Here is a 19,498-nt window from a genome sequence, read left to right on the forward strand (position 1 = left end):
GCCGTGACAGCGAATCTGTATTTTTAGACACCCTGGCATTGGCAAGCCGGTGGCTGCCGCATCAAAGCTTCCCTCTGTGTGACCGACACAGTGCAACTACGAGCATTTCACCAACACTGCCTAACCACAGTGGCTCTAGGCCACAGGCTGCACTGCCACACCGCCACACTGCCTTCTGTCTGGCCAGGCGCGCAGTCATATTTAGGTGAATAACATCTGTTAACATGCCTCTAATACTCCAGCGTTCCACTCATCACCTATATACAAAGTATGTTCATGAGTAGAAGATTTAGTTTAATGTAGAAGTAAGGAACAATTTTACTCCAAGCAGTGCAAGGCACAAAACTCGCTCAAACTTTTAAGATTCGTTGAATTGCTTGAACCAATGTAAAAAGGTTTTGTTGCAAAATGTGATAAATCTTAGGAAGTTTAGGGAACAATTTTCTAAAATTAACTACTGTAATATATATAATGATGTCGATTACATCTCTCTCTCTCTCTCTCTCTCTCTCTCTCTCTCTCTCTCTCACACACACACACACACACACACACACACACACACACACACACACTTTATTTTTATAATTTATTTTATCCAATGGGAGGTTAAGAATACTGTATTTCTAAAAATGGACTGACTTTCATACTTTTTATGTTGATACAATGTAATGGGATATTTGCTGTATTTTTTATGTGGTACACGAACACCAGGTGTCAAATCAGTCATAATCCAGTGCCAAGATCCCTGAGAAATTGTGAAAAATATGAGGAGCATAAGAGTGACACACATCATAATACTTAGTTTACAATATTCTGTAAACTCACCTGTGATAAACTACTAAAAATGAGCAGTTTGAAATAAGTATGTGGGATACTTTTCCTCTTCATGTACAAGCTGATTTACAATTACTTTCTTGAGACAGTAATATGAGCTATAAAAATTATTCACGTATATTTGAGGCGTTTCACTGTTCTTACAAACAATAAATAATCAGTTCATTTATTAAACATTATAAAACATTTTGTAGGTGAAGATACACTTTATAGTCTTGTACACATTATTTAACAGTTACAAAGCTCTCAAAGCTTACTTATCTCTTTCAGTGGTGAAAACAGAGCAACAGTGCAGCAAAGTATGTTTAATGGGCTGTTTTAATTTTTGTTTTCGATATCACAATACTTGCCACAGAGCACAAAACTAGTGTGAATTGTTTAACATTTCTGCAAGATAAACTCTATTATCCATGTAACAGGTACAGTATATTCAGAGTTCTTCTCTGATTCTGTTTAATACTTTGGCATCCATACAATGAAGACACTAATACAGATTCATCAGCACCCATGAGTGAAATGACACTGTCATGTAACTAATTCACTCTAACAGTTATTGCTGGAAATGAACAAATAGTTGACTTAGTTCAAATAAAGCTATAACAAGCATGTTAAAGCTCCCAGATTTAGTCATTTAAAATATGTCACATAAATGATCATTTTCACTGTTTGTGATGGTTGCTGTCAGATGTGTCCAAAGAGAGAAACTGCACATTTCAAAGAAACATTCTTGCTTTAAAATACTAATAATATCAACATTGAAGCTGTTGTGTTACATTTTACACAAAATATGTGAAGCTGACAGTGGAAAGCTTTTGAGCAAGTATATGAGGAAAGACAAAGCTAATTAAATAAACTAAACTGTTGAGGAGCCACTAATATTGAAACAATTAGTTAAACCATATGACATTGATTTAGAATCTGCTAGAAATGCGTTTTGAAGCTTTCATTTTCTGTGATGTAGCCTGTACCCTTGGAGTAATCAAAGTGAAGGATTAAAATTCCTAAGTTGTTGCTCTCATGATCAGGGATACCAATAGTCTTAGTATGCAAGCTTTCTTTTTTTAATGTGATACAAAAACAACAGATATCCATTGAGACATCTGCACTCTTATATATATCAAAATACAATTCTGATGCTTCAACAGGTTAAGGGAAACAATCACAGCAGTCTTTACATTCTACATAATGGAGTAAAATGTTTGCTAAACTGCTGCTCCTCCTTTGTCAAAATCTCAAGTTTAGTTTTCTAAAGATGATTTCAGTTATGGGATTTTAATAAGTTTTATGACAACTAACACTCTTTAATTTCACCCAGTTATTAAAGCCAGCTAAAATGTTAACAAAATCTGACAGTCTGACATTTTTTAAGATGCTAAATTAAGGATGCTAATGGGATGGAGAAAGTGTGGAGTGACTGATCATATGGAGATGAAATACAGAAAAGAAGGCGGTACAAGTTTTCCAACTGTGATCCTAAGGCATGCAAACAGAAGGCAAACGAACAATGTAATTTATTTATGTGTGCTTATGGTGGATAAAGGTGTTTGTTCATTTGCACACATTCAATATACTCTCACAGTGTGCTTACAGCCATAATTTTTGTTATTTGTTATCTACATTTTTTTATATGCAGTTTTACAGAAATGCAGTTTTAATAATGTAAGATGAACCAAAGCACTAAGAGATGCACAATGTAAGGGTTTGAGAAAAATAGACTGGAGGAGTTTTTCTGTTACTTCTGATGCAATCAATGGTTAGCAAAGTTTGGAGATAGGAAGACTTGAATTGCTAAGACCATGGAAGACAATGGAAAAAGGTCATGTTATACCTGTCACATGCCACTTGTTCCAATACATTATGGAAATAATGAATTTCATTAAAAATAATCACACTGCAATTTCAGATTTCACTAACTGTTTGTCTGAAACACAAAATCATGACTGTTCAGTGACATTTATATTTTAAATCTGCATTATCAGATGAAATAAACCTGGGAGAATCAACATGCACAGGTTATATTACACTCGCTAAATGAACATTTTAATACATATTTTATTTATCATAAACTGATGAGTCACTTTTAATTCAAACCTGATATCTATTTTCATGAAATACACTGTTTACAGATCACCAGTAATTAATGTACCTATATGTTGACACACTGTGAGCAATAAACCAACAGCTAATATTTGGAGGGACTCTTCATGAATCATACAGAACAGCCCTTATTTTTTTTTAATTTCCTTTTAAAATTTTTATCAACACCATCTAACCACACTGTATATAAATGTACAGTACAAATAAGAATCAACATGTGTAGGTAAAGTAGACAAATACGACAATCGACAAAGTATACTCTTATATTACTAGCACTTGGTGTGAACATCAGTTAAAAACTGAGAACTGTTACTATACAATTTAGGTTTCAGATCTCATAGGGACTGAAAACATGAGCAAACAAATTGACATCGTTTGAACTTCATTATGGGGAGGGAAAAAAAAGTCGTAAGAACAAGAATAAACATGAATGTGTCACCTAATATGCTCAGCAACGAATATTACAACATACTTTGTAAGAAGTTTATGTTACCACGCATTTTATAATTTTACAAACCATCCAGAATTTCTAACAACAATTTGCAAAAGATTATTAGTGTACAACACAGTCTACTCTTTGAAAGCTTTAAATATCTTAAAATTTTGGTGTATGTCCTTTCCTTTTTTTCCCATTTATTTGTGGCACCACAGCAAAACATGAACACAATTGTTCCAGAAGTAATATTATGAATATCAATGACGATTTTTAACGCCGATTTGAAATCCCCGAGGATTCAACAGCCTATCACATGTTACCTGATTGGTTAGATAAAATACAAACACAAGCCATATTACAATTGTTTTGGACACCGTTGCATGTGCACCGCTTAATGTATAACAACTCAAGTTGAAATCAAAATTTGCTTTCTGCCCGATAGCTACTTTGTAATTATATTTTTTTTCTTTTCAAGTATTTTATTAAAAGTCCTACCAGAATGCTGGTGCTTGTTCACAATTAGTTCCTTCATGTTTTGAAACACAACATGGCAGATTAATATAGTACAGATCAAACTGTGATTTAATTACTTGTATGAGGCATAGAAATTGCTGCTGGCAGTCAGAGCAGTAGGCAAGATCACACAATCAATATTACAGCTGCCATTATTAGTCCATTTCCAGACTTGTTTATAAAAACAATTGTGGGAAGGAACACTGAAACATTTTAAAGAAAATTCCAGTCCCAGTAGCAAATTCTCATTTTCCTCTAAGCTCGATAAAAGTTTCCCTCCCCAGTGGCAATGATTGTTATACACACAAAAAGGAATGTTGATAATCGGCTCTTCATATAATTCTGCATATAAATGCATTTTCTTTCACATATAAATTGTTAAGCTCATCTGAAATACTTGAGGCCTGTCACCACAAGGAACTTTTCAATAAAAAGTTCAGAATCTAACACAGCAATATGAGCAGCTCTGCCAATAAGAGAATTAGCCGTATTTGGCAGCGCATGGTGTACATCATAGCGAACAAAAGTTACTTCTGGTTTGCTGATAATGGGGTATAGGATGTTGTGCACCATCTCCCTGTAAGCAGCACCTGTGTAATGAAAAAAATTGATTATGTTAAGTAATGCAAGATTTTTCTAAAAAACTTAGAGCCAAATTATTTGTTTTTTAATTGAATCTGAATGTAATGTCTTACAGCAGTTCCACTACCTCTAAAGTCACAATTCTGCTTATAACACTAACTCAGCTGCAAAACATTTTATATAAAAAGTAAACTTTTTCAATTTATTTATGTACACTACAGTAAAACAAGATTAAAACTGCAGCTTTAACAGTAGAAAGAATGAAGCTCATCCATCAATGTTTCTGTATTGCCTTTGAGGGGAGAAACCAAAAGAAATAACAGAATTCGTACATACATTCTGATACACAAACCTTGAACTGATGTATCCTTAACAGCAGCCTTGCAAAGTTCTATTCGAGCTGAATGCAAAGGAACGTATCTATCTTGCGAAGATCCACACAATAAAATATTTCGGAAGTGGTGTAGGTTTGAGCGTTGACTTAAGCGGTACAGGAAAGTTTGACGCACATCAGCAGCATCACGTAATGCAAGTTGCAAGAGTGAACCAGATTTCTTCCACTTCTGCATAAACCACATCCCTGAAAGATTTTTTTTTTTTTTTCCAAAATTTCTAGTAATCAACACAATGATTTTTAATTTGGAATTATAAGTAAATGCATGAACATGTGAATTCATTTATTCATAAAAGGTTGTTTTTTAAAGGTAAGTACATCAGACCTACAGAAGTATAAAATCTACACCATGGATAAAATATGACAGAATTTAAGAGTTGAAAGCTGCAATCCCTTAGTGAATGCCACAATATAATAACAAAGCAAACATGGATTAAATATTCTTGACAGAAAATACTTATGTGCTGTACTGGTGCTCAAGACAATTCCATTTGAAAAAAACTTGAAAAGTATAATTCTGAGAAGACCTAGATGTTTGTTTTTCAAATTCCACTTTGCTAGTTCATACTTACTTCCCTAATAACAACATCCTTTTGGCCAGGGGAGGGAAGAGGTTTGTGTGTGCCAGGGAGGGAGAAACATGTGACTGATACGCTTATTATCTATTGGCAACAGCCTGTTGTAATTAGTGGCAGAACATAACTACAATATGCTGAAATTTAAATACAGCAACAGGACAAATAATATTAACCAAGTCATTGTCTTTCCACTGATGCTGGCTCTGATAAGCTGAAACATTATGACCACTGCCCACCGAGATACTGGATACCGTCTGGCGGTGATGTGTGCACATGACACAGTAACAAATTTATGTAAGCGGAGCAGGGGATTGCCCTAGCGAAGATTTGGGCTACAAAATGGGAAAATTCTTTGAGATAAGTGACTCTGGCACAGGGCACATTATTATTATGCAGAGTCTGTGACTGAATATCTTGAAACAGTGAAGCTGGTTGAATGTTCATGTGCTAATGTCATCAGCACCTGTGGAAAAAGGTAGGAGGACAACAAAACTATCATTAGTTAGTAAATGGTTGGACATTCACGACTCTTCACAGGACGTATGGTTCAGAGGCTTGCCCGCTCTGTAAGAAGGATACAGGGTGGCCTACGGCCTCTCTGCTAATAGAGCACAATGCTGGAGCATGTGTGAGTGCTTCAGAGCAGACTGTTCAATGAACATTTTTGAACATGGAGCTCTGCAGCAGACCTCCCCTAAGCGTTCACGTGTTGATACAATGAGATCATCAATTATGATTGCAGTGGGCATGGAATCATGGGGATCTGACCATGGATCCTGAAAACGTGACGGCTCTTTGGGTGAATCACATTTCTGCTTCACTAGTTCAAAGGTCATCTGCACAAACACAGTCATCAAAGTGAATGGCGGCTCAAAATGTGCACTGGCGGGAGCAGCATTATGCTGTGGGAGGCATGCTCCTGCACTTGCACGGGACCTGTGGTTCGTAATCAAAGGCACACTGACAGCTGCAAACCACCTGTAGCCCTTCATGTTTGACATCTTCCCCAACAACAGTGTCATCTTTCAGCAGTATAACTGTCTGTGTCTTGGAGCCAGAACTACGTTACAGTGGTTTAAGGAGCATTGTAGTGAACTCGCATTGATGTCCCAGCAACCAAATTCACCTGATGTAAATCCTATGGAACCCATCTGGCTTGCTACTAGCTGTCATCACCCAGGGTGCGAGTCAGCGGCCAGTTCCTTTCATCAGTTACATGATCTGTGCATGCCACATACCTCCACAAACCTACCGACAAACTGTTATAGATCCCCGATATGCAGAATCAGTTGCATATTTTGTTCCAAAGATGGGCAAACAAGCTATTAAGGTGGTCATGTTTTGGCTCATCGGTGCATGTGGCATCTGCTGCTAACAACAATGCCTGGAGAACTAGACAGTGACGCACTGATAATGAGATAACAATAAATAAAGTCACACTTAGTTCTGCAATGTCCCATAATTCTGCATCCAAAATATTTTGAAGTGTATACGAAACATCTGTAGATGATAAAATTTTGTACTTCACCCTTCACTTTATTGTCATCTATTTTGGTGCCAGTGTGATCAGTGGATGACTTAACGGATACTTTTAATCCACTGCCTGACTTTATGCATTACCAGTTCAGTATACGAGATTTTTACTTTCAAATTCACTGAAAATTTTTCACTTAACTGAAATGGGTGGCACAGCAGTTATGGTTAAGACACTGGACACAGATTTAGAGGAGAAAAGTTCAAGGTTCAAATCCCTGTGCCTGCTCATCCAGATGTAGCTTTCTTGCGAGTCCCCTAAACCACTTAGAATGAATACCAGAACAGTTAAATTTGAAATGATCATGGTAGAAATGCAATACGAATATGTGCTTGAGGTTTCTTTGCTGTAACTGTAACTTCCTAATCCCCCCCCACTCACACACCTTCTAGACACATAATTGCAGAGTAAGAATCTCCAGAGAAAACATGACACTTTTCATTATATTTATATTAATCTTTCATTAGCTGCAGAAAACTTTCTTAAGGAACAAGAACCATTTTGGTTTCCATGATTGATTATATCAAAATGGAGTGGCTATCATATGGGTAATGTTCTGAAACTTATATTTTAACTATATGATGAGAATATCAAAATATATATGACTGGCAAAAACTGTGAGGGAACAGCAATGCCATGGAGGCTACAAGGAAGATGTGCTACTGTTCTCTCAATGTGACAAAGCGTACAATCACATGGTCAGTTCTAAAGTTCATATATGTAACCAGATTATCTTATAAAAATGGCATGTTACCTCCTCAGTAGAAGAAAAAAAGGACAAAATAATTTCTTAGTGGTATCATATTTATTTTCAGTTACATCAGCAGCAACATATTGTCAAACCTGCTACTTGCTAAACATCAAAAGTTTAAGTCAAACTCAATTTGTCTTTGCTAATCAAATAAGGATAAACAGACAACTGATATCGCTACCAGTGACAGCAGTGATTGAAAAGAGAAATATTTTTACCATCAATCTTTCCACATGCATAAGTACTCCAAAATCAAATACACTTTCAAATACACACACACTGCCAGTTATACTGCTGCATTTTCTACAATCCCCACTGTGGCATGGGAGTGCTGCCACAAATGATTATGGTGCCGCCAAACAGATGCAAGCGTTCCCTCTCCAGAGCTTCAGCAGTGGGTTCACTTAAGTTTGAACATTCATGCATTGACCCCATTTTTTGTGTTTGCTGGTTGAATAGCATTACAGACTTTCATAGTGCCCCTGGCTCATGACCTATTGAATAGTTATTGTATTGAAAACTGACTTACTTGGCACTGTGCAGTATCTGTATATGATTCGACATTCAAAGCTACTGTTAGCAACTGACGATGCAATTACAGCAAGAAAGTTAGGTATTATTTTTACTATCTGATATTAGATGTAGAATAAATTAATAACTGAATTCTCTGTTCATATTTAACAGCATCTGTTCCTCATTGCCGTATCCACTAAAGAACCACACAGCATGGAAGGACGTTATAACAGACTTGCGATGAAGAAAAGGAAGTGGAATTATTTTCTGTGTGTATGCATACATTAAGCTGAAATACATAAGTTGAAATATTTCAAGTTCAGATATTTAAGGAATCTTGACAAACCAAGGAGAGCAACATCTAAGTGCTGAGCAGCATCTAACACCTCTAGTTCAGTTTCAGAATCAATGAACAACAGAACTGCTGTCAGCAGTTTGTTGCCTCAAACGAGTGCAACCAGCCTAGCAGGGAAAGGCATCAGAAGCTAAAGAAGAAATTCACCTGCCGCCTCTGCCCTTCAGATAGTTTGATGAGACGAAGGGAATATGGAAAGATTACATAACACAGCTGCGTCAACATTTCAACAACTACAAGATCACAGGTGAATCACATCATGCATTCCTCTTTTCAAGTGCAGAAGTGTACACTTACCACCTCCTAGTGAAATTGTTTTCTATCAATGCTCCCAAACCCAGTCCTAAGAGATCATAATTGCAATATTACATGGATTTTTTGAGAGAAAAATAAACGTTGCTGCTGAATAGAATACATTTTTCTGCTTGCAACGTCACACTGATCAGTCCTATAAAGAATGGATTGCCAATCTGCAGGGCATGACTATAGACTGTAAATCCAATTGTGTCTTGTGGCACAACTTATCAGGATGAAGCACTTCATGATGCCACTATTCAGAACCCAACAGATCAGAGACTGAGGGCTGAGGGCTGAAATTCTAAAGTGTCACACTTTTAGCCTAATTGAAGTGCTTAAAGTTATCGATGTACAAAAATCAAACAATGGAAAATCCAGGATGGAATGTAATAATATTACAAAACGGAAAGTTGCTATTCACCATATAGCAGAGATTCTGAGTCACAGATAGGCACAACATAGAGACTGCAAAAAAAAAAAAAAAAAAAACAACTGCAGTCTCAGGCAACTGAACCCTGAGTGTGGCTTCGGTTCAATTGCCTGAGACTGCAGTCCTGTGTGTGAGAGTTGCATTTGTGTGTGTGTGTGTGTGTGTGTGTGTGTGTGTGTGTGTGTGTGATGTATTTTTGATGAAGGCCTTAGTGGATAAAAGCTTTATTTGTGAGTCTTTTTGTTGTGCCTATCTGCGACTCAGTATCTCCGCTATATGGCGATGCACATAAAGTTCAAGATTTAACCAAATAAGATTTCTGTCTGAAACTTCCTGGCAGATTAAAACTGTGTGCCGCACTGAGACTCGAACTCGGGACCTTTGCCTTTCGCGGGCAAGTGCTCTACCATCTGAGCTACCTGAGCACGACTCACCCCTGTCCTCACAGCTTTACTTCTGCCAGTACCTCGTCTCCTACCTTCCAAACTTTACAGAAGCTCTCCTGTGAGCGTTGCAGAACTAGCACTCCTGAGAGAAAGGAGTCAAATTACCCATATGAACTTCTGTAATGCCCAACAGCACAACACGCAAATGGCGACACATTGTCTCATTTACCGGTCAGCAGATGTGCAGTGTTCAGTCCATCAGAAGCATCTTGTTTACATATTGATTCTTCTGATTTGGAAGCACTGCATTCTTTTCCTATTGAGTCAAGGGGGACTGTACACACCATGGAGCATGAACAATCACTACAATTGCTGAAGGGTTACATTTGCAAAGGTCGGCCACACTCTCAGAAATGTGTTCCCGATCCCTCAGTGTGAAGATTCTATGTCACTTCAGCAGTTTATCTCTTCTGAATGATGTGATTTTGCTTCACACACCTAACAAAAAGAAAAGTGTGTCAATCCTCACCTCGGTGCAAAAGCATGACTTACATCTTCTACATACAGATCTTTGGGGAAAGTCTGCACTAAGCAACTGTCATGCCAACATTGTAAGTGGCTTGGTTTATATAAGCAAATAGAAGTGTGACAGCACAATGTAAAACTTGCACAGTCAGGCCACTCAGCACCAGGAATTTTTCTTCTTGCCACATTTTGATACTCCATGGCAAAGCATCCATATAGACTTTGCTGGCAGCTTTTGGCAAACACATTGATTAATTATTGCCAATGCCTATACCAAAAACCCTTTTCTTATACCAGTACGTTTGATGAATGCTGCCAGCACTATCAAGGTGCTTGCTTCTGTATTTTCTCTCGAAGGCTTGCCATAAATAATTAATTGTTTCTGACAATGGATCTTCTTTTACTTCCAAGGAGTTTGCACAATTTTGCAAACACAATGGAATAAAGCACGTTAGGTCAGCACCATTCTTGCCACAGTCTAATGGTGAGGCCGAATAGCATGTGAGGACAGCATTAATCTTGCCACAGTCTAATGGCAAGGCTGAACATTTTGTTTGAATGTTCAATACACAAATGTCAAAACTTCGAGCTTCATATTCAAACAAAGATGCCTTACTGAAGTTTCCGAGTTCATATCGTAACTTGCCTGCTCCTGACATTTTGCCGGCAGAACATTTGCATGCGACATGCCATCGGATTTCGCTGCATTTGCTTCATCCTTACTGCTCTGCTCCAGCTTCAGACTTCACTACAAAATTTCACCCGAACATCGCAATTCAATATCGAATATACAATAATAAACATTTACGGAAACTCGGCATTGTTCTCAGATCGGCTGGCAGAGTGCAATTTACTATTCGTGGCAGCACAGGCATGCATCAGTGCCACCAAAATCAGCTACAGCTCCGCGAATGCAGTGATCCTGCAGTAGATCAAACTGTTTCAGATTTTTTCGTTGCACAACGTCTGGCAGCCGTGTAGCAGTCACACCTGTCTGCCGCAATGCAGCCTCCTATGCAGCTTACCACACGGGTGCATCCACCCGCGGCCATCTCACAAATGGAAGTCTCCATCTGCCCACCTGTGACACTGTTGCTGCCAACGCTGTAGGTCGCCTCTCCCATAGACACCGATGGCGTCACTGTCAGCTAGTCGCCAGCAACCTCAGTAGCACCCTGTGCCTGGTTTTCCTCGGCAGTTTCCCTGTTTCTTGTAAGACACAAATGTCAGAACACGAGTTTATCTGCTCTGCCCCCATCCAAGCAACCAGCTTCATCATCCAGGCCTCCCCCTCTAACTTCCATGGTGGACAGGGAAGGATGTGGAATCAGTCGCTATGTGGTCGGGCACACTTTCAAATACGCACGCCACCAGATACGCCGCTGCATTTTCTACAGCCACCACTGCGGCACAAAGGTGCTGCTGTGAATGTTTATGCTGCTGCCAATGAGATGCAAGCATGTTTCAACATTCAAAGCTGCTGTTAGCAACTGATGCCACGACTATGGCAATAATGATATGTATTAGTTTTGCTACTTCATATTAGAAGCAGAATAAATTAATATCTGAAATCTTTGTTCACGACAAGCATCTATCTGTTCCTCACTCCTGTATGCACTAAACAATCACAGAGCATGCAAGGAAGTTATAATGCACACAATATTAGGAAAAGCATAGACTGCTAGAATGTAATTTTTACGGTGAGTAGCAATCTATCCTCTTCCTAATGCTGTTGACATTCCAATCTACTGATGGGATGTCAGCTGACTTCATGCTGCTCCAGAATGTTTATGGTCACTGCCAACATTAGCTACATTATCAATATTGTGTGGCATAATAGTAATTAGCCATTGTTAATATAGTACTGATCCACATGTGGTGTTGTGCATAGTGATTGTTAATATTTTTTAACAAGAATGAGCAAAGAGGTTGTATGTGACCCTTCTAGCGGCTCTCCAATTGTAAGCTTCTGCTCCCAGCATCCTCCACTCAAGGTTAAGTGAAACTGTGCAATCAGTAGACTTTCCATTGTTTGACAATACAGTTTGCATTTAAAATAATAATGTGTATGTTACTGCTTTATTCCCATTTTAATTGGTTTGATTTTCTGTAGTATTTCAAATGTATTCACGTTTTTCAGTCTGTAGTATTGGTGACATCCTGTTATTTTCAAAATTTACTACTAATGGTTGTTAATAAGAAATCTGATAAATTTTACTTCTGATCTTGTCAGATAATGTCTGACAAAAATCTGAATTTGATTTGAAATCATTACATAAACACCCTCCACCCCATGAACCATGGACCTTGCCGTTGGTAGGGAGGTTTGCATACAGCAGCGATACAGATAGCTGTACTGCAAGTGCAACCACAATGGAGGGGCATCTGTTGAGAGGCCAGACAAATACGTGGTCCCTGAAGAGGGGCAGCAGCCTTTTCAGTAGTTGCACGGGCAACAGTCTGGATGATTGACTCATCTGGCCTTGTAACATTAACCAAAACAGCCTTGCTGTGCTGGTACTGTGAACTGCTGAAAGCAAGAGGAAACTACAGTTGTAATTTTGCCCAAGGGCATGCAGCTTTACTGTATGGTTAAATGATGATAGCGTCCTCTTGTGTAAAATATTCCAGAGGTAAAATAGTCCCCCTTTCAGATCTCTGGGCATGGATTACTCAGGAGGACGTCTTTATCAGGAGAAACAAAACTGGCATTCTACGGATCAGAGCATGGAATGTTACGTCCCTTAATCGGGCAGGTAGGTTAGAAAATTTAAAAGGGGAAATGGATAGGTTAAAGTTAGATATAATGGGAATTAGTGAAGTTCAGTGGTAGGAGGAACAAGACTTCTCGTCAGGTGAATACAGGGATGTAAATACAAAATCAAGTAGGGGTAATGCAGAAGTTGATTTAATAATGAATAACAATTAGGAGTACAGGTAAGCTACTACGAACAGCATAGTGAAGGCATTATTGTACCCAAGATAGACACAAAGCCCATCCCTACCACAACAGTACAAGTTTATATGCCAACTAGCTCTACAGACCACAAAGATATTGAAGAAATGTAAATGAGATAAAAGAAATTATTCAGATGGTGAAGGGAGAAAAAAATTTAATAGTATGGGGGGCTGGAATACAATAGTAGGAAAAGGAATAGAAGGAAAAGTAGTAGGTGAATATGGAATGGGGGTAAGGAATAAAGAGGAAGCCACCTGGTAGAACTTTGCACAAAACATAACATAATCATAGCTAACACTTGGTTTAAGAATCATGAAAGAAGGTTATACATGTGGAAGAGGCCTGGAGACACTGGGAGGTTTCAGATAGATTATGTAATGGTAAGACAGAGATTTTGGAACCAGATTTTAAATTGTCGGATATTTCCAATTCATGAACTGTAGATTAAAACTGAAGAAACTGGGAAAAGGTGGAAATTTAAGGAGACGGGACCTGGATAAACTGAAAGAACCTGAGGTTGTAGAGAGTTTCAGAGACAGAAATAGGGAACGACTAACAAGAACAGGGAAAATAAACAAAGTACATGAAGCCAGAATGAGATTTTCACTCTGCAGCGGAGTGTGCGCTGATATGAAACTTCCTGGCAGATTAAAACTGTGTGCCCGACCGAGACTCGAACTCGGGACCTTTGCCTTTCGCGGGCAAGTGCTCTACCAACTGAGCTACCGAAGCACGACTCAGGCCCGGTCTCACAGCCTGTGGCTAAGCCATGTCTCCGCATTATCCTTTCTTTCAGGAGTGCTAGTTTTGCAAGGTTCGCAGGAGAGCTTCTGCAAAGTTTGGAAGGTAGGAGACGAGATACTGGCAGAAGTAAGGCTGTGAGACCGGGCGTGAGTCGTGCTTCGGTAGCTCAGTTGGTAGAGCACTTGCCCGCGAAAGGCAAAGGTCCCGAGTTCGAGTCTCGGTCAGGCACACAGTTTTAATCTGCCAGGAAGTTTCATATCAGCGCACACTCCGCTGCAGAGTGAAAATCTCATTCTGGAAACATCCCCCAGGCTGTGGCTAAGCCATGTCTCCGCATTATCCTTTCTTTCAGGAGTGCTAGTTCTGCAAGGTTCGCAGGAGAGCTTCTGCAAAGTTTGGAAGGTAGGAGACGAGATACTGGCAGAAGTAAGGCTGTGAGACCGGGCGTGAGTCGTGCTTCGGTAGTTCAGTTGGTAGAGCACTTGCCCGCGAAAGGCAAAGGTCCTGAGTTCGAGTCTCGGTCGGGCACACAGTTTTAATCTGCCAGGAAGTTTCAAAGTACATGAAGAATGGGTAGATTTGAGAGATGAAATAGAGAAGGCAGCAGAGGATCAAGTAGGTAAAAAGATGAGGGCAGTAGAAATCCTTAACAGGTAAAAGAAGAGATATTGAATTTAATTGATGACAGGAGAAAATATAAAAATGCAGTAAATGAAGCATGCAAAATGGAATACAAAAGTCTCAAAAAATGATATCGACAGGAAGTGCAAAATGGCGAAGCAGGGATGGCTAGAGGACAAATGTAAGGATGTAGAGGCATATATCACTAGGGGTAAGATAGATACAGCCTACAGAAAAATTAGAGTGACCTTTGGAGAAAAGAGAACCACTTTCATGAATATCGAGAGCTCAGATGGAAAACCAGTTCTAAGTAAAGAAGGGAAAGCAGAAAGGTGGAAGGAATATATGGAGGATCTATACAAGGCCGATGTACTTGAGGGCAATATGAGAGATGAAAATGACGTAGATAAAGATGAAATGGGAGATATGATACTGTGTGAAGAGTTTTACAGAGCACTGAAAGATCTAAGTCAAAACAAGGCCCTGGGAGTAGACAACATTCTATTAGAACTACTGACAGCATTGGGAGAGCCAGCCCTGACAAAGCTCTACCGACTGGTGAGTCAGGCAAAATACCCTCGGGCTTCAAGAAGAATATAATAATTCCAATCCCAAAGAAAGCAGGTGTTGACAGCTGTGAAAATTACTGAACTATGAGTTTAATAAGTCAAGGCTGCAAAATACACGAATTGGTAGAAGCCGACCTTGGGGAAGATCAGTTTGGATCCCTTAGAAATGTTGGAACACGTGAGGAAATACTGACCCTATGACTTAATTTAGAAGATAGATTAAGGAAAGACAAACCTACCTTTCTAGCATTTGTAGACTTAGAGAAAACTTTTGTCAATGTTGACTGGAATACTCTCTTTCAAATTTTGAAGGTGGCAGGGCTAAAATTCAGGGAGCGAAAGGCTATTTACAATTTGTACAGAAACCAGATGGCAGTAGTAATATTCGAGGGGCATGAAAAAGAAGCAGTGGTTGGGAAGGTAGCGAGACAGGGTTGTAGCCTATCCCCAATGTTATTCAATCTATACATTGAGTAAGCAGTAAGGGAAACAAAAGAAAAATTTGGAGTAGGAATTAAAATCCATGGAGAAGAAGTAAAAACTTTGAGGTTTGCTGATGACATTGTAATTCTGTCAGAGACAGCAAAGGACCTTGAAGAGCAGCTGGACAGAATGGACAGCATATGGAAAGGAGGATATAAGATGAACATCAACAAAAGCAAAATGAGAATAATGGAATGTAGTGCTGATGCTGAGGGAATTAGATTAGGAGGGTTGAATTGTTTGGGGGAGAGACCAAACAGCAAGGTCATTGGTCTCATCGGATTAGGGAAGGATGGGGAAGGAAGTTGGCCATGCTCTTTCAAAGGAACCATTCTGGCATTTGCCTGGAGCGATTTAGGGAAATCACGGAAAACCTAAATCAGGATGGCCGGACGTGGGATTGAAACGTCGTCCTCCCAAATGAGAGACGAATGTGCTGATCGCTGCACCACCTCAATCGGTGAATTAGATCAGGAAATAAGAAACTTAAAGTAGTAGATGAGTTTTGCTATTTGGGGAGCAAAAAAACTGATGATGGTCGAAGAAGGGAGGATATAAAATGCAGAATGGCTATGGCAAGAAAAGTGCTTCTGAAGAAGAGAAATTTGTTAACATCGAGTATAGATTCAAGTGTCAGGAAGTCTTTTCTCACAGTGTTTGTATGGAGTGTAGCCATTTGTGGATGTGGACCATGGACGATAAATTGTTTAGACAAGAAGAGAATAAAAGCTTTTGAAATGTGGTGCTACAGAAGAATGTTGAAGATTAGATGGGTAGATCGTGTAACTAATGAGGAGGTACTGAATAGAATTGGGGAGAAGAGGAATTTGTGGCACAACTTGTCTAGGAGAAGGAATCGGATGGTAGGACATGTTCTGAGGCATCAAGAGATCACCAATTTAGTAGTGGAGGGAAGCTGGAGGGTAAAGAGGGAGACTAAGAGATGAATACACTAAGCAGATTCAGAAGGATGTAGTGTGCAGCAGTTACTTGAAAATGAAGAAGCTTGCACAGGATAAAGTAGCATGGAGAGCTGCATCAAACCAATCTCTGGACTGAAGACCACAACAACAACAACAACAACAACATGAACACAAACAGAAAATAATGTTACTTGTAACAATTGTTATGTTGATTGAGCACTCATAAATAGCAGAATAACTATAGTTATGGGTTCAATGAGAAGACTGCAGTCGTTAGTAGTATAATTACTGTTCTAAGTATTTTTCGTGGTTACTAATATAAATGAAATTCTTACTGGAAACCACTATGCTGTCTAGAGGAAACGTGTATGCTGTAAATATTCCAAACATGCTCAGTACAACTCATCATCCTTGACAAATGGAATTCAATCTAGTCAGTCTTTAGTAAAATAGTCAATGCCCCTTTAAATTCAAATCCAAGTTAGAATTACTACAAATAAAGTCTTCATTTCTTTTGAAAAAGCACCTTTCCATAACTCACACACTGTATTGCTAAAAGAGTAAACTTTGTATTTTTTCCACTGCACACAAATTTGTTAAAAAGGTCATCAGTGATAAAATCTGTAAATATACCAAGTGCTGGTGTTGGCTGAATGCTCTCATGAAGCCTGAATCCACGATGTCCAACTTAACAGAAACTTGGTAAGATCACTTGCTTTATAAATTTTACAGTTACATGTGAAGGGCTGCACCATAATCACTTTTTTTTCTTCATGGTCAACTGTGGATTCACTAGGACTTATATCTCTGCAAACTGCACGAGTTTCTTCCTCCAAAAGCCAATTTTCAATACCATGTGACTCACCTGTTGCTTTGACACAACCTCAAACACATCCAAGAGAATGCCCAAGTTCACCATTGTGCAGACCCACGTTGTTAAATTGGATACTGCTGTGCATGCCAGCTAAGAACATACCCTAGTTAGACAGAAGCTAGCTTGGCAGAAAGATGTAGGGGCACTGGTTAACCTAGTGCAAGGAGTTGGATAAAATAGCCTCGGGCAGTAATATACTGTGTATCAACAGTCTAGATGAGACACACGCAAGGCTCCAAAGCATATTACCAATTGTCGAACCAAAATATGCTCAAAAGTGCTATATGTGAGCTTTATGTATGGACTATGAAAACAAACACTTCTGCTTCACACAGCTTCGCAGTGCCTCCAGGCATAGTCCTCCTTTTCAATTTGTAAATGGATAGGGCAGTAGTAGTTTTTCTGGACTGAATATATTGGATTTGTTTAGTCATCAGTCTTCTCACTGGTTTGGCACAACTTGCATATATTAGATATTAAACCTTAATTGTGTATGTGTAGTCTATATTCGTTTCATTTCATGTTACCTGGGACAGGTTCCTTTTCTCCTTGACCTGTAGGTGTACTAAAACATCATAATGCTGGTAAAGCTTTCAAAGCAGATATTGAATCTGAGTCAGTCTACAAACGTAATTATGCTTAGTATTTGTGAGATCACGTAATTCAACTTTTCAGTATATGAGGGACTGTAACTGGCTTTTTAAGTTAATCCCTTGAGGTTAATATTTCAATTTTAGATATAAACATAAAATTTAATATGTTTTTTGTTGATAATATTGTGATATATTTTTTAACATGCTTAGATAAGTATTATGCATCTGTTTTTTCTTTCTTTTTTGTGTATGTATCTACATTGTTATAGTTGTGTTGCAATTTAAGACATGCTCAAAATAATTAATAAAAGTGTAAACACAAAATATAAGCTTTGTACAGCATGTAATATTACTTACTTTATGAACCAAGTTTAGGGTGTTTGAAGTGTTTAGTTGGCACATTCAGCACAGAATACAAATAGTGAAAAAGGCAGACATAGAAATGGGAAACATTGATGAAAGTGTGAAAATCAGTAGTAACTATCGAAAGAGGAAGTGTAATCCACAGAACTGCATAAAGAAGTTGGGAAGAGGAAACCAAACAGTGTTGAAGAGTACAGTAATTATAAGGGTGTAATGAAAAGGGCAGAATCACAAGGTTCAGATTGTGCCTGTACGAGAAAATGCTTCGATATAGTACCTGAAAGTACACGGGACAAGTTGTTTCTTGACTTCTGGAATGTAAGTAACAACAATCTTCAAAATCTGTATATATTTCAAAGTGTTAATAGGAATAATGTCAAGTGGAGGTATACTGATGATACAGAGAGGAGTAGGGGGCAGATATTCACTATCTTTAAGATTACTGTAAGTGAAGCACACATTCGGATTTGTAAGAAAGCTTTTCTAGGAATTTTTGGTATAAGCACTGGATGCTTATCCCATGTGAATCAACAAGAGAATACATCTGGAACTTCGGTGGTAAACTTTGTTTCATTACACAACAAAACACATCATACATTCACAGTGATAAGATTTAAAAGCTTAATATTTTATTTAATGTGGATAACTGGGGGAGACATGACAATCACCTAAGTAAATGACGCGAGGAGGACCACAGCTAATATAGTTTTCCTACACAGTCAAGTCACTACTCCAGGAAAAAGAATCCCAAAATGACATATCTGTGTGCAGATCTTAACATTGGCAAGACATATAGTCCTGATGAAGATAAGTGTGAAGACAGAAATAAAGGACATCTTAGCCTTGACATGTATCATAAAATATTGATCTGTTTTATGTTATTGGCTTTGCACAATCACATAGTGACACCTGTTAATTTTGTGATCACCTTAAGATTCAAACTTCATCTGAGAAAAATGGTCAGAAAAAGAAATAACTAGAAGCAAATTGAACTTTAATGTTAAACAGGCACACACTGGCTATGAATATCTGAAAATAGACTCCGAATATTCGAAAACTAATAATTCTGTTATGGTCATTGCTTTTGACACACAACAATGTCTACCTACGCCCCACTTGTCAGTAGGAATTACGTTCTATAAAC

The 19,498-nt window shown here is 38.5% G+C and overlaps 1 protein-coding gene across 1 annotated transcript in view; it reads right to left on the minus strand.

Annotated features, from left to right (window-relative positions):
* Positions 1-969: 969 nt before the first annotated feature.
* LOC124605342 (protein FAM135A) overlaps positions 970-19,498 on the minus strand; it is a 600,028-nt gene continuing 581,499 nt past the window's right edge. The window contains exons 15-16 of the mRNA XM_047136953.1: positions 4,815-5,042; positions 970-4,470 (exon numbers count right to left, since the gene is read on the minus strand). Coding sequence (XP_046992909.1) covers positions 4,265-4,470; positions 4,815-5,042 — 434 coding nt within the window. The 3' untranslated portion in view covers positions 970-4,264. The remainder of the gene's footprint in view (positions 4,471-4,814; positions 5,043-19,498) is intronic.

This window comes from Schistocerca americana, chromosome 3, assembly GCF_021461395.2.
Source record: "Schistocerca americana isolate TAMUIC-IGC-003095 chromosome 3, iqSchAmer2.1, whole genome shotgun sequence".
Classification (NCBI taxonomy): domain Eukaryota; kingdom Metazoa; phylum Arthropoda; class Insecta; order Orthoptera; family Acrididae; genus Schistocerca; species Schistocerca americana.